Source organism: Gracilinanus agilis, chromosome 5 (genome assembly GCF_016433145.1).
Source record: "Gracilinanus agilis isolate LMUSP501 chromosome 5, AgileGrace, whole genome shotgun sequence".
In the NCBI taxonomy this organism is placed as follows: Eukaryota; Metazoa; Chordata; class Mammalia; order Didelphimorphia; family Didelphidae; genus Gracilinanus; species Gracilinanus agilis.
The window spans coordinates 200,923,342-200,949,397 of NC_058134.1; the positions used below are offsets into that span (position 1 = coordinate 200,923,342).

At 38.2% G+C, this 26,056-nt stretch overlaps 1 protein-coding gene across 1 annotated transcript in view; it reads right to left on the reverse strand.

Moving 5' to 3' along the window:
• The window catches only part of BORCS5 (BLOC-1 related complex subunit 5), a 70,262-nt gene extending 44,463 nt beyond the window's left edge, over positions 1–25,799 (reverse strand). The window contains exons 1-2 of the mRNA XM_044678806.1: positions 25,487–25,799; positions 16,968–17,108 (exon numbers count right to left, since the gene is read on the reverse strand). Coding sequence (XP_044534741.1) covers positions 16,968–17,108; positions 25,487–25,544 — 199 coding nt within the window. The 5' untranslated portion in view covers positions 25,545–25,799. The remainder of the gene's footprint in view (positions 1–16,967; positions 17,109–25,486) is intronic.
• Between the last annotated feature and the right edge of the window lie 257 nt (positions 25,800–26,056).

Here is a 26,056-nt window from a genome sequence, read left to right on the forward strand (position 1 = left end):
CAATATAGAGCCACTAGAGGTTTTTTTTTCTTTTTAAATCAATCGACCAACAAGCATTTATTAAGAACCTACTTAAGATTACACTCTAAGCAAGACAAACAACATACTCATATCTAAGTCAATATAAAATGTATAAAAAATAAATGCAAGATAATTTCAGAGGTGATGATATACTAGTTGAGAAAAAAGGAAAAGTCTCATGGAGGGGATAACATCTAAGTTGAACACTGAAGGAAGTTAAGGATTCCAAGAGATGGAGGTGAGGAAGGAATAGGTACTCCAGGGATACTGAGAGCCTATGTGGAGGCCCAGAGAGCAAAGAAGGAATGTCATGAGAGAGTAACAAGGCAAATCTGGCTAGACTTCAGAGCACAGAATGGGAAGTCAGGTGTAGTCAATCAGGAAAGGAAGGCTGGAGCCAGGTTACGAAGGAATATTTTCACATGTCAAACAATGTAATTTGAAAGTGATCCTCAAGGCAATAGGGGGCCTCTAGAGTTTCCTGAGCAGAAGCAAGAGTGGGGAACACAATCAGATTTGTGCTTTAGTAATATGACTTTGGCAGCTATACAGAAGATGGTTTGAGGCAAAACTCAATTAGGAGCCTACTGCAATAGTGCAAAATAAAAGTGAGGAGGGCCTGCGCTAGCCAACATGGCAGCCACATCAGAGAGAAGATGGAGGTAAGATATGCTCTAGCAGTAGAATCTACAAATTTTGGTAACTGAATGGATATAGGGAATGACGGGGAGTGGGGAGTCAGTGAAAACACTCAGATTGTGAACCTGAGTGACGGGAAGAATAGGGATGCCTTTCACGGAAATAGGTAGGAGTCTAAGGAGATGGATGAATTTTGTTTTGGATATACCCAGTTTGGAATGCCACAGGGCCCATCCAGTTGAAAATGTCCAATGAGCAATTGGAGGCTGATGCAGGACTGGAGAAATATTAGGGCCAGATATAAATCTAGAAGCCACATGCATAGGAAAGTGCATTAAACCCTACAGGTGCTGATGAAATAAATGGTCAAGAAAAGAAGTATAGAGATAGAGAAGAAGGCTTAGGCCAGAGCATTGGGGTTCACCATAATAAGAGGATGAGACATGGCATGGATAATGATCCAACAAAGGAGACTGAAAAGGAACAGGTAGACACGTAAGAGGCTAGCCTTCTGAATTCTGATTTTCTATAGCTAAGATCTCTTTAGAGTTTGTCCCTCCATCCTTCCCATGCAACAGTAAAACAAAGTGGCTAAATCAACCCTGTTCTTGTTCTTTGTCCTGTGTGTTCCCTGAGATTGAATCCAAATTTATGCAGCCCCCCACTAGGGCAAGCATAAATAGCCCTTCAAGGCAGGACTGGTGTAATGTTGTAAACATCTCTGTTCTTCATCACTTTCTATCCTAAAATTAAAGCATCTTCTAACAAATGTGACTTTTGTATTTTGACTAAATCTATTTATAGAGAGCAACTTTTGTTCACATTCCTTTCTCTGCCCATTTTTCTCCCCTTGATTTTCTGCCCTTTGCCTTTCACCACCACGCCAACACTCAGCCGGTCCCCAGAGATGTTATACTGTTTATATGGGGAAAAATGTAAGTTTCTTCTTGCCAAGTATGACATCAACTCATTCTTATTAAGTGATATCCAACAGGATCTTGCTCTCAGAAATGTTTGCTCAGTTTTGAAGCAACAATGTTACAAGCTGCATTTTGGTTTTTCTATTCCATCTTTTTTGGCACATTAGTTTTTCTTTTGAAATATAGAATACTATACAAGACCTTGTTTCTGGGTCTCCAGGCACCATAAAATGTTATAGAGATGTCTTTCTGCTTATTTCTACAACAACAAAATGATTAGTAACAATGGAGGAAAGATGTGGCAAAAAGGCACTTAAAAAATTTCTAACCTCTCAGAAAGATTGTTCTGGTTTTGAAAACAAGAAAGGGCAACAAGGTGGGAAAAAATTTAACACCCAAAGGTTTTTTTCTGGATAAAGAACCTCTTTTGGTTTAGTTTTTTTATTTAATTTTTTTTTCACTTAAGAACAATATTTTTTTCTCTCCCTTTATACAAAACCTTTGTGACGAACATGCATAGTTAAGCAAAACAAATTTTCACACTGGTTGTGTCCAAAAAAAAAATACAGTTCATTCATTCTATCAAAAGGTAGGTAGTATTGTTAAAAGAAATCTTGGTCCAGGTCTCACCTGATGAATAAGAGAGACTCAGGAAAAGAAAGGTAAAAACATTTTAGTAGTACATCAAATCAACAAGCATTTGGGTGTCACTGTCCTGGATTTCAAACTAGCTGCTTTTATAAACAGTAATAAACAATTTCTCTAAAGGGGCAAATTTATCTTTTTATGTTTTATCTTTATTTTATTTTAATAATGGGTCTTCACATAAGTTTTCCAAAGTTATATGATTCATGTTGTCTCCTTCTTCCCTCCCCACTCCCAGAGCTGACAAGCAATTTAATCTGGGTTATACATGTATTATCATACAAAACATATTTCCATATTATTCATTTTTGTTAAGTGAATAATCTTATAAAACCAAAACCCCAAAATATATAACTAAACAAGTGATAAATTATATGTTTTCATTATTTCTACTCCAGCAGTTCTTTCTCTGGAGGTGGATAGCATTCTTTGTCATAAGTCCCTCAGAATTGTTCTGGATCACTGCATTGCTGAGAGCAGCAAAGTCTATCATATTTTTGATCATTCCACAGTATTGCTGTTACTGTGTATGATGTTCTGCTGGTTCTGTTCATTTCACTCTGCATCAGTTCACACAGGTCTTTCCAGCTCTTTCTGAAATCATCATTTCTTATAGCACAATAGACTCATCTCCCTGATTTCAAATCTGGGCTCAGGCACCTACTAGCAGTGTGATCCTGGACAAGTCACATAATCCTGTTTGCTTCAGTTTTCTCATCTGAAAAACAAGCTAGAACTAGGAAATGGCAAACTACTCCCCAAATGGGATCACAAAGAATTAGATATGACTGATATGAATCAACAACAACAATAAGGAGACTTGATTTGTGCCACTTCAGCTACTCCCTATGTGTAAGGTTGCATATAAAAGGATATTTCCAGACCATTACCTCCTGCAGGCTGGTTGCCCACACCCAAAGTTTAAACAGAGTACTGGTGTGTTTTTAAAACTTTACTTTCTGTCTTAGAATCAATACTAGGTGTCAATTCCAAGAGAATGGCTAGGCAATTGGAGTCAAATGACTTGCCCAGGGTCACAACTGCTGGAAGTATTTAAGGTCAGATTTACACTCTCAGACCAACGCTGCACAAGTGGCTGACTTTGCACATTATATTGCGCCATGGGCCCTCTGGAATTATGGTTGATCATTGTGTTGTTCAGAGTTCACAAGTTTTTCAATGCTGTTTATATTCGTACGGTTGTTGTTACTATATAAACTATTCTCCTGGATCTGCTTACTTCACTCTAAATCTGCACATATATTCTCTTCTACATAATAATTCTGAAACTGTCTCTTTGATCATTTCTTGGGATAAAATATTATTCTATTAAATGTATATACCATAATTTGTTCAGTCATTCTCCAGTTGATGGGCATGACCACCCCCTGAGTTCCCAGTTTTTTGCCACTATAAAAAGAACTGCTATAAATATTTTTGTTTCATATGAGTTCTTGCCTTCCTCTCATCTCTGGGGCATGGGGCTAGTGGTGGTATTGCTGGATCAAAGACTATGCACAGTTTAATAACTTCTGGGGTACAGCTTTAAATTGACTTCCAGAATAGCTATCCCAATTCATAGATCTAAACCAAGCTATATTAATGTGCTGATTTTCTTACATTCTTCCAACATTAGTCACTTTCTTTTCTATCGACCCCATGGGCCATAGTTTGCCCATCACTGCTCTAGACGACTCTCTAAGGCTAAAAACTGCAGAGAAAGTGCCAACTTGCATTAGTAGGGGGAGTTTCCTACCCCAGAAGTTACATAATCCAAGGAAATCCTTGATCTAGGCCTTTTATCCATATAATGTATATGCACACTAATGTGCATCCTTTTTTGGATTTTTATATATGATTACTCAAAACAGATATATCTGTCAATCAGTCTACAGTATTAATACCTACTATGTGCCAGGCACTGTACTCAGCATGAGTTGGTAGTCTAGGCTTCCAGGGTAGATGTAGGGTCTCCAGAATCACCCTGAGAACATGATCCAAATCCAGATCAAGAGCCCAGAGATAATTCTAGTCAAGAAACAGACTAAGAAGCTCACACTAGGCTCAGAGGAGCCTGAGGCATCTCTATTCTAGGGGTACCAAATGGCACTGGAATAGAGAGGACTATGAGAAGGGTCAAGAATAGACCTATCTTTCCAGGGATTTCCTAAGACCATGGATAGACTGGAACTAACAATAATCTTTAGGAGCAGCCATAGGCAAAAACCAATGCTCTGAGTCTGACTGTTCACAACTTTAACTCTAGGGAAGGCTCAAGAATTCTGGGTATTAGATGAGCAGGCCCCAAGCCTTTCCTGGCTTTACTTTGTTCAAAACAATGGCATCTCTGTATGGGTAGAAAATTATTGTGCCACCAATGTGATTAGATATATTGTACTTTTTCTTCTCCAATACCTAATAGACTCGAAGGGACTTGGTGAAGAAGTGAAGGGAGAACCGACTTTTAACCACTCACTCTAGAGAGAACTATTTGCTTAAAACATTTTATAGATTCTTCTCTTATCTCAAGAAGTACATTTGTGGTGAGAGGTTTTGTATTTTTAAGAGTTCTAAGAAGTCCTTAGAAAGAATAAAAAGGAAGGGAGAAAAATTAACACAAAGAGTATGGCCTATGAAAAGCTGTTTCCAAATACCATGGAAGTATTTTGTGATATTTACCATGATTCATCGCTAGTTTAACATACCATCACAAGAAGAGAGCAAAAAGGTACTTATAATTATCTCCCCACTTCAAGAAGGAGCAGTTCTGAATAGAAGCATCACAAGCTTGTACCAAAGGGAATTTGAAAAGTACAAAATTAGCAGTGAATAAGGAAAGGGAAAACTCCTGAAAGTTGTAATTACAATAAATTATTCAGGTGACTTCATCCCACCCACATGCCTGTAATTTCCCAGAGTATGTGATATGTGCCCTTCTGGTTAGGTATTCAGGAATAAGCTACAGCTGTTCAGCATAAATTCTGTTTCCTTAAGAAAAAGAATCCCATTTTTTTATTATTTGTTATTGGTCTATAGCATAGAAAAGAATGAATTTTTAAATAAGGTTAGTACTTTTATACATGCTAAATATTCATACTGTAAAGGTTTCTTCTTATTTAAAGAGATCTTTAGTTCTGGAAGGATGCTCTGATTTTTTATCATTAACATTTAAATAACATTGGCACTGAGAGTTCTTATTGCTTTTCCCCTTTATTTCCATGCTGCCTACACAAAGTCCTACACCACTGCCAGGATGTAGAAGGGACTCTCTTAATGCTCAGGGAAAATGAGTAAAGCCTAAGTCTCTAATGAGGTGTACCATGCTCCAAAGGTTTTGAGTACAATCCCAATGATAGTTTGTGTCTGCTTTCCAAGGACAGCTTGTCTAACTATAAAAAGGCTCACCACCAAAAGGCTGATGAGTAGATAAAGCATTCTTTAGCTATGGCGACTCAAGAAACAAAGAAAAATACAAAATCACCCTCAATTCTGTTCATCCTTCTTTGGTTCCTGCAGTAAAAGAGAAAAGAGAAGCAGTGCTAAGGAGTGCATACTTCACAATTTAAAAAAATTAAGAACTAGTTCAAAAACTGTGAGATCCTGATCTAACATTAAAAAATTCAACAAGTAAGATAAAAATAAGTTGCAGCAAAATAGAAGAATGGCTCACAAGTTCTAGGAAAGGAAAATAAAAAGTGGGGGAGGAGTTTATAATGGGGCCAGAGGAAACCTGAATCTGCATTTCTGAAGCCACTTGGCTGTCTTACCTAATAAACAAAAGAAAAAGAAATCATCATGAAGATAATTGACATATATTCACCAACAACCACTCCAGAGAATGAGGTAACAGGAATTCTAGGAGGAGCTTCTGACAGGGCCCTCGAAAGTTAAATTAGCATATGCTTTGAAATTCAGTGGCTTCAGTGCAAAGGTAGGCTGCCCAGGCCAACAAAATAGTGGAAAATAGGGCTTCAGAGTAATAATATAAAAAGTGGGTAGCCTTGAAAAATATATGTATCATAGGTATGCCATGAAGAAGATCAGGAAGCACTGAACACAGAGAACACCATATAACATCACTGAAAAATAAAATGGATTCTCTCCTAATGAAGAATAAATTACTGGTACCACTACTAGGTCTGTATCAGAAAGAGATTTTTAAAAATAGGAAAGGACCTGCTTGTACAATAATACTCATAGCTGCACTTTTTTGTGGTAGCAAAGAATTGGAAACTAAAGGGATGTCCATCCATTAGGAAATGGCTGAACAAATTGTGGCATATGATGGTGATAGAATACTATTGTGCTATAAAGAAAGATGAACTGGATGATTTCAGAAAGAGCTGAAAAGACCTGCATTAACTGATGCAGAGTGAAATAAGCAGAACCAGGAGAACATTATACACAGTAATGGCAATATTGTGGAATGATCATATGTGATAGACTTTCCTACTAATAGCAATACAATGATCCAGGACAATTCTGAGGGACTTATGAAAAAGAATGCTATCCACCTCCAGAGAAAGAACTGTTGGCATGTAAATGCAGAAGAAAACATATGATCTATCACTTGTTTAGGTATATATTTTGGAGTTTTGGTTTTATACAATTATTCATTTATTAAAGTGAATAATATGGAAATGTGTTTTACATGATAATATACATATAACCCAGATTGAATTGCTTGTCAGCTCCAGGAGTGGGAAGGGAAGAAGGGAGGGAGACAATATAGATCATATTACTTCAGAGAACTTAATTTGTTATTAAAATTTTTAAACCTATTAATTATGAAAAAAATAAATTACTGGTTACCAGTGTGGTAGTTATTTATAAATCACTTATATACATACCTTCAACTGGCATGGGCATGGAAGGGAGATGGCATGGGCATTGAACAGAGATGCCATGGACATTGTATCCCTTAACTCAGGCAAACTGTAAACAGGGAAATTCCCTTGGTCCTTTCTGTCCTTGTGTCCTAACCCAAGAACATCTGATAGCGTCTATAAGACTCTGAGATTGCTATCATCCTTGGATGTCCTTTACGTTAAGATGGACAAAGAGATACACCTCCAGGTTACACTTTGATACCATCAGGCTGTATCTCAGGCATCTATCTGTTCTCTAAACCATGAGGGTCTTGAGGAAGACCCCACACCCCACCGAATACCTAAGCACTTACCACTCTAGAGTCACATCCACATCATGCTATAACCCCATGTACTCACTGTGGTAAAGGGTATAAAAACCCCTGAACTGAGGCATTCTGGAAGCAACCCCTAGGGTTGTTCCACTCATGTTGGCTTGCTGGCCAATAATCCTATCTTACTAATAAAACTTTCCTTTTTACTTTTAAGCTAAGTTTCAGAGTCTTGCATTCTTGTAAAAGGTATCCTTCCCGAACCCAGGGGTTCACCACTGTACCCCACAGTACCCAGTTGTAACCCCATAACACAACTAGTTAGAACAATGAAAATCAATACCAAGTTTATGGGAGGAAAAGATAAATAATTGAATGTAGTTAAGTCAGGTCCAACGTGACCTATTTCAGCCTAATTAATGTCAAAAAGTGGGAAATAGATAAGAAAATAAACATTAATCATCACCACTTCTGAGAGAGGTTCCACTGACATAATCAATCACCACCACAACAAAACCAAAAGAGCCTAGAAACTGGCTTAGCCAAACACTTCATCTTCTTCCCAAGAAGAGAAATGTAACAGCCAAAGGAAACCTTGGTAAAAGAATATAACCTTGTTTGCAAAAATCACACAATTTAAAGGAAGATTATGATCCTTTATCACTTCATAAAATACATAGACAGCAGAGGGAAAAATGAATTCAAAGAAAGTTCGGTGAGAGATACTACCAGCCCATATCACCTTAAGAACATATAAGTACTAAGAAGGACAAAAAAAGTCCAAAAAATTGAAAAGTCTATAAAGATTTGTTTGAAATAAACTTTTCTCCATCAGTTATTGTGCAGCCACCATATCTAGCCTCCAATATCACAGGTCCTGGTGTGCTATATGAAAAAGTATAAACGGCACTAAACAAAAATGAGAAGAGCCAACTAGACTAATCCCTGTACACAGAAATCAGACGTCACTTCTGGAGGTAAAGTAATTTTAAGGTCATTGTGGAATAAATTCTCAACCTATCTCAGAGACAAACATATACTAAATCCTTGAGGGACTAAGGGGGAGCATCCAAATGTTACTAATAGTGAAAAAGTGACTTAAAAATCAGTCATCACAGAATCTCAATGCTGTCTTCGCAAAGATGATCTAGTTCAACAAATATCTGAACAAGAACCCTTTCCAAAACCCAAATGACAAATGACACTGATCTCCTTGCTGTTCCTTGCAAAAGATGTCTTAGCTAAAATCTTTCAATATATGGCTAGTCTCGCCTTCTCCTTTCTTTGTCTATCCCAATGATTCCCAAAGTGGGCACTACCGCCCCCTAGTGGGTGCTGCAGCGATCCAGGAAGGTGGTGATGGTCACAAGTGCATTTATCTTTCCTGTTAATTGCTATTAAAATTTTTTAAAAATTAATTTCCAGGGGGCTAGGTAATATTTTTTCTGGAAAGGGGAAGGTAGGTCAAAAAAAAGTTTGGGAACCACTGGTCTATCCTATCACTGGGGCCTTCCTTCTGAGATTACTTCCAATCTATATCTTATGTATAAGTTGTGTATGTGCCCAGATATTTACATATTGTTGCCTCCATTAGAAGGGGAGCTCCTGGAGGGCAGGCTATGTTTTTTGTCTTTCATTTTAAATGGCACGGTGGAGAGAACCCTGAGTCTGAAGTCAAGAAGAAGGAGTTCAAAGCCAATTCCAGACACTTACCAGCTAGTGGCCCTGGGCAAGTCGCTTAATCTCTATCTGCCTTGGTTTTATCAACCATAAGATAGAGATAATATAACTCTTTTCTCACAGGTGTAAAATTTAAATTTAGTAACAATAACTCCAAGTGTTATTTTTTTATAAAGTTTACTAATAATCACTTGAAGTAGAAAAAAATAAAAAAGGATAGAAGTATAAAGCCTAATCTAAGCTAACTGACCACCGCCTGGCTCTCAGCCATGGTCCCACCAGGCTGCCTCCAAGGGAATAAATAGAAAGGGTGGGTGTGCCTCACCCCACACCTTTATCCTTTCTCTTGAACCCCTGACCATAACCTTCAGTTCTGGGCTATGTTCTTAGGGCTTTTCACCTGTGACCTCTGTTTGGAGCATTCACATGACATCCTGCCACACAGCAAGGTGAGGATGAGCTGGGGGGGAGGAAAGCGGATTCTATCTACACACAGGGGCAGTTATAAGATCCAATGAGCTAATACTTCTAAAGCATTAAGCACAATGCTTGGCACATAGTAGGGTTTAGTAATGCTTATATCCTTCCTTCCTTTATATTCCTACTACTTAGCACAGTGGCTGGCACACAGAGCTTATTGATTGCCTAACTACACAATATTCCATAATATTCACATAGCCCAGGTTTTCATATGTGTTATCTCTTTTAAGTCCTTTCTGCTTCCTTCTTTCATCCTTTATGCTGCTCTTTCTGTTTTTCTTTTCTAACAGATCTTACCAAATTTGAATATCTACTTATCAACAAAGTGAAAATTAAATTTATGTTTAAGAAACCAGCCTACCAACTTTTTTAGTCTAATGACATCTAGTGGTACAACTTTATAAACACAATAGCAATACAAATTTAAATAAATAGGTCACTTTGCTAGGCCAGTCCTCGGAAGGAAAGCACAATATATTATTATATTTGTACTCAAAGTCTTTCGAACTTCACAGAATTTTCTATTTCTTGTGCTCAAAGATGTGAGACCCAAAGGCCACCTCCACTCCACAATGAGGCATCACTATGTTAGTTTAAAGGCAGGTTTTTAAAAACCAACTTATTTTTTCTAAATAGCATATAGCTAGCTTGTATGATAGCTCATGGGTAACCAATAGCAAATCCCTTACTATTTCAGGGAAGAGGGAGGGGAGGGAAGAAGGGAGAGAACGTATAACTCAAATGTTAAAAAATGAATGCCAAAAATTGTTTTTACATGTAAGTGGGGCAAAAATGAAGCATTATTAAAAGGGGAAAATAGTCATATAACTTTGAGAGTCATTTCTCAGAAATACCAAATTTTCATTAAGACATGCTAGAATTCTTAATCCCTTTTGAAAGCAATTTTAACACATTAATAAAACAATCTTAACACATTGCTTTTCAAATATCCTCTCTTCAAATTATAATGTGATCACCAAAATAAATTTAAAAAAAGATCTGGAGATCATCTAGTCCAATCCCTCATAATACAACAAAGGAAGTTTTAAAAGGTTAAGACTTGCCCAAAGATCTACTGTAAATGTACTCAATACGTAGACTGAAACATTATTTTTGGAAATAAACAAAGTAGGAATTTGTTTTGAATATTTGGTTATAAAAGTTTTGGTTTGCTCTTTTTTCTCAAAGGTGGGTGGAGGGGGCAGAGAGATGGGGAACAAAAGAATACTTGCTAATTTGGTGGGGAAAAAAGGAAATTAAAAAAAATTTACGTTCTAAAAGTCAGACTGTTTTAGTCCTGATGTTGTTTTCCTAACTGCTAGTCAATACATTAACTGGAAAACTCACACAGTTGGAGTTTATTTTAATGTGTGAGTTCATTCCCCCTCCCCCATGCCCATTTGTGTGTGACTATGGTAAGCTAGAAGAGTAGATGATGGGAGGTAAGGAGGCGGATGAACTGAATGATTAAAATATTTATGAATGCTAAAGTCTCCCTAGAATAAGGGCAGTAGTTGGGGAGAAGAGAAAAACTGTAAGCCAACAGAACTCATTGGGGGAAGACAACCCACTGCTGGCAGGCCCTTTATTATGCTACTTCAGAATACGCTGAAATCTAGAAAATTGCTGTCAGAATATTAATATGGACATAGAATCACATTACAATTCAAAATCAGTTCAATCCAATTAAACAAGCAATTACAAAGTGCCTACTAAGTACTAGGCACTGAGAATAAAAAGATAGAAATTAGACAGCACCCACCTCAAAGGAGCTCATATTCTTTGGAGGAGCCAAGGGTATAACATGCACAGACATAAACAAATATAAAACAAATACAAATCATTTGGGGCAAGCAGCACTAACAACTGAAAGAATCGAGAAAGGTCTCTAGTAAGAAGTGGCATTTTAATTGAGCCTTGAAATAAGCTATAGCAATAATAAGCTATAGATGCCAAGACAGGTGAAAATGAAGAACGTTCCAGCCATGGGGAACAAGCCTGTGCATGGGCACTGAGGTGGGTGATGGAATTTCATTTATGGGGAATTGCAATTAGGCTGTGCAATCTGGAGTACTAAAATAATATGATGTCAGTAAGGAAAGAAAGACTGGAGAGATTATGAAAGGTTTTAAATGTCAGAGTCAACGCAAATCAGCAAGTATTTATTATCTTTCCTGTGTTCCTGGAACAACGCTAAGAGCTAGAGGTACAAAGAAAAGTGGAAAAAATAGTTCCTGCTCCGAAGAAGCTCAGTCTAACTGGGGGGGAGACACCATGCAAACTATGTTCAAAGATATCCTATGCAAAGAAAAATTAAAGATCATCTCAGAGGGAAGACACTAAAATTAAGGAGGACTGGACAAGGCTTCTTATAGAAGATAGAAGTTGGGTTAGAACCTGAAAAAGCCAGGGAAGTCAGGAGGCAGAGATGAGGAAGGAGATTGTTCTAGACATAGGGGTCAGCCAGTGAAAATGTCCAGGAGTTGGGAGATGGAATCATGAGTGAGGAATAACCAGTGTTACTGGATCAAAGAGTACATGGAGGGGAGTAAGGTGTAAGAAGACTGGAAAGGTAGGGGCCAGGTCATAAAGGGCTTTAAAAAACCAGAGGATTGTATATTTGATTCTGGAGGCATTAGGGAGTCACTGGAATTGACTGAATTGGGAAGATGGAAACGTAATATGGTCAGGGAAACTATTATTTTAATCTAGAGGAAATAAGAAACCATTGAAGCTTCTTAAATAGCTAAATACTTTTTAAACTAATGTTAAAAATAGGCTAAGAGGAAAGGAACACTGTTCAAGAAAAAAGAAAAATACTTCTAATAAACAATAAGTTATGGACCTCCTATGAAATTTATTGCCTGTTTGGTGGTATTAGTCTCAGCAGAGGCAATAGGATCTAATTCAAGGGTAGACAATGTCTTAATGACATTAAGAGATATTATTTGTAAGTTTTAAAAAATATGCCTTTTTGAAGCACTGAATTTATGCATCTCGTTGTCAACTGATGTCAGAAGTTTTGCACCAAGATCATCTGTATCAATTGATTCAATTCATCTATGCAAGGCCAGTGGCAAGACTTGAGAAAACAAAGACATATGAAACACTCCCTTCTATTAGGAGTTTACATTTTAGTAGGTAAAAATACATGTGAACAAAGAAAATACAAAGAAAACTGAGGCAGAAGAGAGACTAACAACTGGAAGATCATGAAAGTGTTTACAGAGAATATGGTATGCCTAAACTGAATCTCAAAGGAAGTTAAAGATTCTATGAGAATGAAGGCATACATTCAGAGTGTAACACATTTGTGAGTAGGCCTCACTCCTACCAACTGTCTGGGTTGGTGTTATCACTTCAACCTGCTTTCACAGTTTCCATAGAAGAAACTCCACCTTAGGGATTGACTCTTGAGTCTTCACTGGTACACTTCCATTTCTAGAAATCAGCCAATCACAATACAGACACTCTTAGATCTTTACCAAAAGCATGAAAGAACAAAGACTAACAGTATCATAGGTACTTAAATATTAAAGGCAAGAAAAATACAACACAATCTATTTATAAATATGTATCATAGTCTCCCACTGATGTCCTCAGTATTGGTTGGGTAAAGTAAACACCAAATGAGTCCTTTATGAAAAAGACAATGCCTTATACAACCCTTTACCAAATTCTTTCTGTATAAGAAGTACTTTTCCTACCACATTCAGCACAAAACTGCCCCCTAGGAAAGAGTAGTACTTTAAAAGAACCATACTTTACACTAGAGTGGGGAATAGTTTACACAAATCCATGCACAAGGGATTTATCTTATTGAGCTCAGGAATTTAGCTCCGATTTAGCCAAGGTGTGAATGATGTGAAATAAGAACCAAAATAGGGAGGATTTAAAAAGTCAGGCTAAAGGAAACTATATTTTACCATATAGAGTTGCTGAGGGTTTTTGAGAAAGGCAGAAACAAAGTTAGACTTGAATTTAGAACAATGATTTTGGTAATTGTTTGAAAGACAGACTGGAGGAAGGGGAGCCTGGGAGCAGGGCCTGGTGAGGATTTTTTTTTTTTAAAGATGCTCATTAAGTTAGTAGGCTGTGAGGAAAGAGTCAATATATAGAAACTAATTGTGGTGGGGAGAGAGAAAGAATAGAGTAAGTGCCAAGAAAAGATGATTAAGGAGGAAAGGACAGGTAAAGATACAGAGGAATTTTAGGATATGGAGTGGGGAAGAAGAGTAAGCATATATTGGACACCTACAGTTTTCTCAGAAACAAGGCTAGATCATGTGTCCTAAGAGAGAAGGGAGAAGAAAAAGCATTGAGGGCTTGAGAAGATTTGGAAGAGCAGCTGAGGAGAATGAGAAAGAAGTTAACAAGTTTTTCAATGGGGGGTGGGGGTGGGGAAGGGATTGCAATTAAAGTAAAATGACATGAATTTATTTTTAAAACATTTTATTGATATTTTTTATCTCTACAGTACAGTCATTCTCCATCCTCTCTACAGCGAATCCTCCCTAATGACAAAGAAAAACCATAAAGTCAAAACATCTCCTAAGTGGCTGAATACAATAGTCATTTCCTACTTCTGTGCCTTTTAAGTAGAGGCATATTTCATTATCTGTTCTCCATGAAGTTATTCAGAACTCAACTTTCTTCAGAGCTTTCAACTTACATCATTGTATATATATCAGTTTGGCTTATTACAATCTACATTAGTTCATATAAATCTTTTTTCTCTGAATTCCTTATACTCCCACTTTCTTATCATACAATATTATACTACATTCACATCCATAGGGTCTGGTTGTTTTTTTGTTTGTTTGTTTGTTTGTTTTTTGTCTTTTTGGAGAGGAAACAAGGTATAGGGGACAGAATGCTGATTTGGAATTAGGAGGACCTGAGTTCAGATACCACCTTTAAAACATACTAGCTATATTTTGGGGGGCACAGCACTTAACGTCTCTTTGACTCAGTTTCCTTATCTGTGAAATGAAGGGGTTAGAAGAAATGGCCTACAAGGTCCCTTCTAGTTCTAGACCTATATATGGCCTCAGTTATTTCTTGGGAGGGGCACAGAATTTCAGGGTATAACTTCTCTGAATTATATTTATTATTCTGCTTGGATAAATGGATTTACTCACAAAAAGAGGTACAGTATGGGAACTCAACAAGACAGAAGTTATTTACTTCAATATTTCAAAAAACAAAATTCTAAGGTCATCTCCCTCCCTACTATAAAAGACAAGGCTTGCAAACCCTGGCAACTGGAAAAAAAAAAAAAAAAAGCTTCATCCTGAGGCCAACTGAATAATAAACTTCTCTGGACTGGCCTAAGCTAGTCCTTGGACAATCAAGAGAATGCTCGGATAATGAGGCCTGCACTTTCCAATTTTCTGAGATCCATCAGAGCCCCAGACTTTCAGAAGCCCAGGTCACATCTACACCGCAATCCTGTCATAAAGAGTCACATCAGCTTTCCTGCCAGCTGATATCTATCTAGTCTAGTCTAATCTGCCAGCTGAGGTTACCGAGAGGCCAATGTGGCAAGAAAGAGAAGTCCCAGGGGCAGCCAGGTAGCACAGTATCCTGACACCGGCACCCAGGCACTCAAAGTCCATCCCAGCTTTGTGCTGAATGAAGATTTGATGAGCACGCCATCTTTGCCTTTATCCTAGTCATTGATTAAAAAAAAAAAAATGCTAAACAGTACTGGGCCAAGGAACGATCCCTGGGGACACTTCACGGGAGACTTCCTTGCAAAGAAATGTTGAGACATTAATGATTATTTTTTGAGTCGAGGCACTCGATCAGTTCTTTTATTTCACTATTAGTAAATTTAGAATGGATCAGAAGACCGTCAGGAGCCTCTGATCATACCATACAAAGGTCATGTTAAGAAACAAAAGAGGTTACCTTAGAGAAAAGGGGAATGGGAGGATGATGGAACGTGATACCTGACTTCAAGGATGTGAAGTGTTAGCTTATAGAAAAAGATAATAGGATCACAGATATAGATTTGGAAGGAATCTAAGAAGGCTGACTCCACATTTTAAAGAAACTGTGGACCAAGAGAGTTTAAGAGGTGATGCAATGAATAGAGCACAGGATTTGTAATCTCTGAGTTCAAATCTTGTTTCAGATACTCACTAGTTGTGTGGCCCTGGGCAAATCACTGTCTCAGTTTCCTCATTTGTAAAATGAGGATAATAATAACACCCACCTCCCAGGGTTGCTGAGAGGATCAAATGAGATATCACAATAAAACAACTTATAAACTTAAAACACTAAATAAATGCTAGTTATTATTATTGTTAGAGGCAGCAACAGTGCACAGTAGATAGATCACTGGTCTTGAAACGAGGAAGACTCATTTTCATGAGTTCAAATCCAACTTCGGACACTTATTAGCTGTGTGACCTTGGGCAAGACATTTAACCTTTTGCCATAGTTCTTCATCCTTAAAAATAAGTTGGAGGGGGCAGATGGGTAGTTCAGTGGATTGAGAACCAGGCCTAGAGACAGGAGGTCCTAGGTTCAAATCTGGCCTCAGACACTTCCCAGCTGTGTGACCTTGGGCAAGTCACTTGACCCCCATTGCCCACCCTTACCACTCTTCTGCCTAGGAGCCAATTACACAGATGTTAAAGGTTTAAAAATGTAAAAAAAAATAATAAAAAAAAAATAAGCTGGAGAAGGAATGACAAACTACTTTAGTATCTGTGCCAATAAAATCCCAAAATAAGGATCACAAAGAGTCAAGTACAACTGAAATAACTCAGCAACAACAAAAGATTATTACTGTTATTATTATAAGGAATTTGTCCAAAGTTACATAATATCAAAGGCAAGATTCAAGGACAGGCCATGGATTCTGGTGTTGGGATTAGGGTTAGATTATTTCTCTTTCTCCCATATTATGTTAGTCTGTATAGACCCACATGGCAGAACTGGGAAGCGGTGACTGGAAGTTGTAGAGAACCAAATTTCAACTTGATTTAAGGTTGAAGTTCCTAACAATTAGATCTGTCCAAAAGTGGAGTAAGCTGCCTTGAACAGGTAGTGCGTTCCCTTCCACTAGAGGTATTCTAATGCCAATAAGCTTAGATCCACATATATTATAGAGAGAATTCTCAGATATAAATTGGATGAGATGGCCTCTGAGAGCCCCTTCCCACCTTGGAATTCTGAGATTCTCCCAGGAGAAATCTGGGATTACATATCTATAACCAGAAGGGACCTCAAAGGTCATCTACTCCAACCTCTTCATTTCAAAGATGAGGGACCTGAGTCAAAGAGAGACTAAGTGCCTTGAACAAAATCACAGAGCTGGTAAGATTCAAAGGTAAAGATTTAAACTCAGATCTTCCTGACTCCAAGGATGAATTCTATCCCTTACACTATGCTTTTCCTTCAGGAACACAAGGGGAAACAAAAACTCTTACCTTTCAAAAGGGGCTGAAAGGTTGGAATCTCTTGTAATTTGATGACATCTGGGTCACTGCTGATACTCCTCGAAGCCTGAGTTCCTTGGGCAACCACAACAATATCATCCATCTTGGCTTTCTGCTTGGTGGGAGGAGTCACTGAAAAAACAAAGATACATTGCTAAGATGCTGCAGACAAGTCACCTCTGTGGTACTAAAGATATATTTATAGACTTGTAGACATGGGAAGGATTCTAGAGACAGATGGGTTTACAGAAAAAGAACAGGTCTTAAAGTTAGAAGATTTGAAGTCGAGTCCTAGTTCACGGATGAAAGTCATCAAGTTGCTTGATTTTTCTGAGTCTTTTTTTTTTTTAATCCACAAAGCATACTGCCTCACTGCACTGTTATGAGTAGAGTATATTAAGGCCAAAAGGGACTAAGTGATCCACAAGCTCAAGGACAAGAGGATGGTAGCAACAGGACTCACATCCAAGTCTCCTGACTTCCAAGATTAGACACTTTCATATTACTACCCTCAGCTTAGTAATAATGAAAATCTTATTTGCTGCTCAAAGCACCACGTTCTGTTCTTTATTTTCTCTTTATGTTCTTATGGCAAATTGATTTGTTTATTTATATATTTACAAAGGCCTTATTTTTCAAGTATAATAGGTAACTGAGTCAAACTTACAAGAATACAAAGCATTCCCCAATTGATAAAAGGTTAAAACTATCTATAATCGTGTGAAAAAATGCTCTAAATCACTCTTGATTCGAAAAATTCAAATTAAAACAATTCTGAAATACAACCTCATAACTATCAGATTGGCTAATCTGACCAAAAAGGAAAATGGTAAATGTGGGCAAGGATATGGGAAAACTGAGACACCAATACACTGTTGGTGGAACTGTGAACTAATACAACCATTCTGGAGAGCAATATGGAACCAGGCTCAAAGGGCCACAAAACTATGCATACCCTTTGACCCAGCAATACCACTACTGGGACTGTATCCCAAAGATATCAGAAATAAGAGGAAAGGACCTATCTGTATCAAAATATTTTTATCTGCTTTTTTTATAGTAGCAAAAAACTGGAATCTAAGGGGATGCTCATCAATTGGGAAAAGGTTGAACAAGTTGTGGCATATGGTTATAATGGGATACTATAGTGCTATAAGAAATGATGAATATGATGAGCTCAGAAAAACCTAGAACGAGTAAAATGAACTGATGCAAAGTGAAGTGAGTAGAATCAGGAGAATAGTATATATAGTAAAAGAGATATTGTATAATGATCAATTGTGAAGAACTAAATTATTATCAGCAAAGCAAGTTTCTAAAATAGTTTTTTATTGCATGTGTGATGTGTCTTCTGTCATAGCATGAGCAATATGGAAATATGTATTGCATGAAAGCATTGGTATGACCTATACAAGGGATTTACCTAACAACAGGGAGGGAGGAAGAAAATCTGAATTGTAAAATGTCAGAAAATAACTGTCAAAAATTGTTTTTACACTTAATTGAAAAAAATTTCAATTAAAAAATAAAATCTCATATGCTTCAAATTCCAAGACATATAGTAGTTAAAATTGATAATTTTGACAACAAATTATATAACTGACCAAGAGAAAGACCATATATAAAAGAGAAGGAAATTCAAATAGCATAAGCCATCTACATCCACCATTAACCACAGAAGGGGTAGAATAACATATTCCAAAAAGCAAAGGAACTCAAGCTAGAACCCAAAATGACATGCTCTATGGGCTTGTGCCTAATCGTCAATGGAAAAAAAAAGAGGCACATTGAGTAAAAGAGAGTGATTTGAAGCACTTTTGAAGGAAAAAAAAAAAAAGATAAGATCAGCTTATCTGACTTGAAAACACCCCAAACAATAGAAATACAAAAATGGTAAGGAAACCATTCTCATGGAAAGTACAAATGAGTAAATACAGTATTTCATCTCTATAGTTTATTAAAAGAAAAGACTAGAAAGGGAAAAACACCTATGGGGTTAAAAATAAATATAGAGGTTTCTTTCAAACAGTTCACAAAGTGGTAAAAATAGGAACAGAATTTTAAAGAAAGAAATGTGATGGTAGAGAAGTACCATGGCCCAAATCCCACAATCCTTATTACAGACCCAATGAATGTATTTTGTGGGACTAAACTAAAGGAGAGGGAATATAAAAGGAGAAGGAAGGTAAAGTATAAGAAGACTATTTGTGATATACCTAATCTAATCCATGGTCATCATAGAAGAAGACAACTTTCATCGAGAAAAGGGGTCCAGAAGAATAAATGAGGTAACAAAGGGAACAAAAGAAATGGGAAAAAGGGGGAGATCTTGTCTCTGTGGGGGAGAGGTCCCACTAAAGAACATTTGCATGAGGAGAGATACATATTCTCTAATGGGAGATGGGGACCTTACAAAGGATCTTATCTGTAGGGATTTGATATGTGGGGAGATCACTCCCTCTGACAGAATGTTCTATCTCCATGGATAACATCCTGCCTTAGAGGAAAAGAAATCCATGCTCCAAGGAGCTTCCAGAATGACTGGGAGTGGGGGAGGGGAAAGGGAGGAGGTCATAGACCCAGAAAGGAGACTGCATGGCAAAGAGAAGATAAAATGATTATGGAGAGGGCAAGGAACAGAATTAGATCCAATGATTTGCGCATAAGGAAGTTTCTCTAATGGGCCAACCCTTTTTTCCTGCTTCAGGAACTGATACTTCTAAGAATGAGCCACAATGGATAAAAAATGGGGGGTGGGAGGGAATAGTGGTAAAGGGACAAGATCTATAAGGCAATATATGGGAAATGCTTAGAAGAGAGGCCTCAGATTTGGTACTGTAGAAGCTCAAATTCCACATGGAACACAAAGATTAAAGAAGGAACACAATGTGTGAAAGAATATACAAAAAGGGAAGAAAATTAATAAAGATACCAAGGTAAAGAAATCTTTTAGATACGAGCATAGAAAAAGAAATCGAAGGGAAGAAGAAGTGAGTAGTTTGAATGAGTTGTTTTAACAACCAGGCAAAAAACAATGTGGAAGAATTAGATAAACAAAATTTTTTTGAAAAGGAACTGATGAATTGACTGGGGCAAAACTAGGGAGAGTTGACACAGGGTGGTGAGGGTTGATTGTGAGGGCAAGAGGGCCTGTGGGAATGGAGTTTGTTAAAAGAAGATTAAGGAAAGTAATCATAAGGACAGCATATTCTCTTTAAAAAGGGAACAAGAAAGCTGATGGGAGGAAGTTGAGCAGATGAGAATGAGCTGGAAGTGAAGTGAGCACTATGGGTAGCCTCTTTAAGATATAGCAGCTCTGGGCAAGGAGTCACCAATTATGGAAAATATAAATCTAATTCAAAACCTTAAATGTAAGCAGATTAAATAGCCTGACAAAATAAGAGTGAATAATAAACAAAATTGTACAGTCTTTTGCTTACAAAAATACATGTTAAAAGCAAAAACATACAGAAAGTAAAAATGAGAACTAAAACAAAATTTACTATGCATCAGGGAATCCAAAGCCAGGAGTTACAATCATGCTATTAATCAAAGCTAAACTCAAAATTCACAATATAAACAAAGATAAAGAAGAAAACTGCATCATGCTAAAAAGATCCATAGACAAAATACCAATATCAATATTAAGCTGATATACTCCAAATACCATAATCTAAAAATTCATAAGGGAAAACTAACTTAATTGCAAGAAACATACAATTTTGTTATTCAGTCATGTCCAACTTTTTGTGACCTCCATTTAGGGTTTTCTTAGCAAAGATACTGGAGTGGTTTTTCATTTCCTTCTCCATTTCATCTGACAGATGAAGAAACTGAGACAAACAGGGTCACATAGGTCATACTGAGGCAGATTTGAACTCAGGTCTTCTAAACTCCAGGTACAGAGTTCTATTTTCTCCTGTACCACTTAACTGCTTCCAGTTATATAAAAACAAGTTATATACAGGATAAATTAGAACTAATTGGCAAAGGGAAGGCATCAGAATTGTGTATTTTACATTATTTCCTTCACACAATATACTCTAATCAAATTGTGATCCACTTGACACTCCCCATCGATGATCCCATAATTCTCATCTCTATAGCTTTGTGCAGCTGTTCCTTGTGACTGGAATGCTCCCTCTCCTCATCCTACCTTTTAGGATTCTTATTTCTACTCAAAGAACAGATAAAAGCCACCTCCTATATGAGGCCTTTGGTGATCTCCCAAGTTTTTAGTGTATCTTTATCCCAAAATTACTTTGATTTACCATGTCTCTGCTTTGTATTTAAGATACAGCATGGCCTAGTAAAAAGAGATGGCCCTACAGCCAGAAAAAAAATTTTTAATTAATAAATTTATTTAGAATATTTTTCCATGGTTACATGATTCATGATTTTTCCCTCCTCCTCCTGGAGTTGACAAACAGTTCCACTGGGTTATACATGTATCATTGTTCAAAACCCATTTCCATATTATTCATATTAGCAATAGAGTGATCTTTTAACACTCAAACCTCAATCATATCCCCATTGATCATCCAGTGATCGATCATTTGTTTCCGAAAAACTTTCAATCAAGTCCCACCTCTGGTACCTCCTGGCTTTGTGACTCTGGGCAACTCCATGATCTAAAATGCTCTCCAAGATGGTAAGTTGTAAGAAACATGCCAACCTTCATCAGTAGGTCCTGACCTAGGAGTTCCCCACACTAGTGAAAATGTAGGTCTATAGTCTCAATCTCAACATTTTGTATTTATTTTCAAAACATTTTTTGTAATATGTTTACAAAATATATTTATCTGTATACATGTCAACCTCCCTCCAAAAAAATGTAAGCTCCCGGCAGACAGGAGTTATTTCTTTTCTCTTGTGAAGATGGGATCAAGTCTCCTCTTACCTACTTTTAAATTTAATCAACCAAAACCGGAAGATGCCCCTACTTAACATTAAGTAAGAGAGGTTCACAAAACACTTACTAAAATGAGTAACACCTCCAGAAGCGACTGACTGCTCTCTAGGCAGTGCTAAGCAAATTTAAAGACTGCAACTGGTCCCCGTAAAGTGGAGGAAGGGACAGAAAGGGACAGAAAGAAAGGTCTATAAAAAGGGCCTAAACTTCCTGTCAGGAACTCTTTAGAGGTGTTTGGAGGGTCTTCAGTCTTTGGCCTGAATCTTCAACATGCAGGACCTGGGGCTGGTGACTTGAATTGTTTCTGGTAAGACAGATCTTGGATCTTCCCCTTTGGACTGGGTCTGCAGCTTTGAGCTACTGATTGGTTAAGTGAAAAACTGACCCTCCTTTTCCTGGCTTCTGGAAAGATTAGCACCAGAGAGGCTTCCCTCTCGGAGGAGACCATCTGGGTGAAACCCTTGCTTAATTGACCACCAAGTCCTCTGGCTGAGGAATTAACTAGCCCTACTGGAGCAAATATTTAGTGTGTTAGGCTAGATATCTTCTTTACCCTCCTTTTACATTTCTCTATTTTCACTCTTTCTTTCTTTTTGTAAATAAAGCTGCTAAAAAGTCATTTTTACTTGAGCTGTATTAATTTTTTTATCAGTGACCACATTCTCTTATGTTTAGTCCAACTCTTAAAATTTAATTCCTTACACTCTTTTTTTGTCTTTGCATCCCCTGAGCACAAAGAACAGTACAGGGAATTGAATGCATGCTTACAAAACTATAATCAGTAGTCAACTATTCCCAAATCTTCTAGCCAGGGATCTAAGGAGAATTCCAAACTAATGAGGGTCTCCCGAGCCTATCCTTATTTTGAAACACGATCCAAAGGAAATGTGGAGACCAAAGGATTGGTCAAGGTCAAAATCCATAGTCCCTTAGGACCATTCTCCATTTCAGGTCAAGATGACACTTTTTTTTAAGCTTTTCAACAGGAAGCATTGAAAGATAGTGAGAGGTAATAAAGAATGTACTGGGCTCAGAGCTATGAGTCACACAAACTTATTAGGCTGTATTATCTGGGTAAGTCATTGTGAAGAACGTGACTTGTTAATCTGAAAAGCTTAAAGACAGGGTGCCTTGAACAGAGTAACACAATAAATATTAATTGAATAAATGGGAGAGATAATTCACTCAAAGTTCAACACACTATACCAGCAATTATTTCCTATCTTAGCTAAATATTTCATATTGCTGTTCAAGTCTGTTTCTCTTTTGTTCCTGCCTCATTGTAAATGGAAAACAGCTATTACATTTATTATAACTGGATCAGACAGGAAATACTCCTAAGGAATTATTTTTGCATCTGTAGTAGAAGCCTTGATCTTTGGCAGTAGCTATTCCTAAGAAAATGTAATAAGGTTTGCCCATATCTTAGTCATTCAATCAGATTCCAGGACAACAATCAAGGTACAGTGACCCACTTTAGTCCAGAGAAGCTCCAGATTGATCTTAGCCACAGAAGATGCTTGATACAGTGGAAAGTTGTAGATTGGTTGTAGAATCATAAGACTTAGGTTTGAGTTCCAAATTCTAACTTACTAGCTGTAAGACTATGGCCAAGTCAATCAATCTCTCAAAGCCTCAGTTTCATCTTTAAAATAGGCACCTTAATATACTTCCTATTGTACAGGGTTGTAATGAAAGCACTTTTGCAAACATCAAAATGCCATATAAACGGTATTTTTTTTTAATGATTTATAAGCCGCCCTTGGCCATGACAGACTAAGGAAAAAAGGACAATTTCAGGACTAGGTATTTTTCATGCCCCTGGCCCTATTCCAAAGTATATACCAAACCTTCAGGCTTAGCAAGAATGCTTCAGTCTCCACAAGCTAAAAAATGACAAATGATTAACCCTCATTCAGCATCAGTTATAGGTAATACCTTCTAGACCCCAAGAATAAGTAATACCTCCCTTTCTCCATCATAAGCATCCCAGAGGAAATAATCCAGACATATGGAACAAAAGAAAGTACCATGGTTAAGCTATTCATCAGGAACCTACAGAATGAAAAAGCAATAATATAATGCAAAGTCGGGGCTAGGTGACCTTAGTTACTTAATCTGGATGAAACTCAGTTATTAAGTAGGATAAACCACACTACTTACTTCACAGAGTTTTTATGAGCCAAGTATTTGTAAACTGAAAACTGCTGAGAAGCACTTGTGGTACAGACCAGTGATGTCAAACAAACAGAAATGGGAGCCATTAGGATTCCTGCAGGTAATATATTGACTTAGTTTTTAAATGTAATATTATATATGTATTTTTGTGCATTTTTATTGTGCTAAAAATTACCAATTACATTTTAACCTGGTTCTGGCCATATCATAGGTCAAATATTTGATATGTCTGGTGTAGTGGATAGCTACTTTTTCTAAGAAAAAACTTTAGTTCAAGTCTGGCCTCTGGCAAATACTGAGTTGTTACCTCTGCCAGTCACCTTCTCTGAAATTTAGATTTTGAATCTAAGTGTAAAATTACTCAATTACATTGGAAGAGGGTGTTTCCTCATTGCATCAAAGAAAATTCCCCCCAAAAGTTCTCTATGGATGTAAATCACCGTTATTACTACAAGTGCCTGAGAAAAATTGGCTGTTAGGGACATGCTACGTTTCTGCAAGAGAAAAGGAACACACTGGCAATCATCAAGTGATTGCTAGAATTTCCAATTCTCTTTCTGAACTGGTAGGCTGGTTTTAGCGGTCTCATTTACAAACTCACCTCATAGAATTTCAGGGTAGAAAGGGTCCTCCAAAGCCACTTCTCTAATCAATACTTAAACAGATATCTCTTCTGAAACATCTAGAAGTGGGGTTCTTAACCTGGTTCTAGGGATCAATTCAAGAGATCCCTTAAGGTGGACAAAAATAAAATACATCTTTGTTTTCATTAATCTCTAATTTAAATTTACCATTTTCTATAAATATGAACTTAAAGGGGGGGAAATAAAATTCTGAGAAGAGTCTACTTTACAGGCTTCACCGGACTGCCAAAGAGGTCCATAACACAAAAAAAGGTTAAGAATTCCCGATCTGATTGATACCCATCGGTCATGAAAACTGGTAGTATAAAAGGTAGATTTGGCCATGTAAAAGAAATCAAGATATTAGGGGGGGGGGGAAGGAAAAAAAATAGTTTATCTAGGAGCCACAGCACCAGGAATCCGTGTTGTAATGGTAAAAGTACAGGATCTGAAGTCAAAGGGCTTGGATTCAAATCCCAGCTCTGCCACTGTTTCCCCAAGAAAGCAATTCGCCGTTCCCTCTCTCTGATGGAGCTTCTCTATAAAAAGAAGAGGGTTGGGCCAGATGATCGGTCCATTCCCAGTGCTCCTCCTAGGATCTATTGGCACTCCTGCCAAGGGCGCTCGATTGCACCTGACAAGTCCCTGGGACAAAACTCGTTCGCGAACCTCCTAAAACCCCACTAAGGTAGCTGAAGGGATGCTCCACAGGGTTACCTAGCAACCCCCTCTCCGCCCCCGCCCGAGGAGCTGGGAATGGGGAGGGAGAAAGCGGTGACAAGCGCGAGGACACCGACCTGAGGCGCTCAGGTCGTGGGGTCTGCTCTCGGCTTCTGTGCTCTGTTCATTTCCCATGGCGGCCTCGGAAGCCGGGAGAATAGGCAACCGGCACGTGCGGGGGCAGCGGGGCCCTAGCTCCCCGGGGCTGGACCGGGAGCCGGGCCCGCCCTCAAACTGGGCGGGGGCGGCAGGAAAGAAGGGCCCCGGCTTCCAAAACCGAGGCTCCAACCGGAGCCCCCCCGCGTCACTCAGCGGTTAGGATCGGGTAAGGCAACAGTGCGTCCCCAAACCCTCTGCAAGGTGCGGCAGCAGCCGAGGCTAACTGAGGGGGCGGAGGCGGGCGCGGGAACACCCCCACAAGGCAGCCCAGGCAGGGGCATGCGCCCGATTTCGCTCCAGCTCTCGCTCGCTCCTTCCGGGTTGAGAGGCAGCAGCACCGGCTTTAGGAACGGGTCAGTTCCGGCGGCTTAAGGAAGAACTGCGGCAGACTGGAGACAGAAAGCCCGGCACGGCTGAAGCCACCTTAAAAGACCAGCATTGCCTTTAAGGGCCAGAGCGGTCTTAAAGGAACAGAGCCTCTTCAGAGG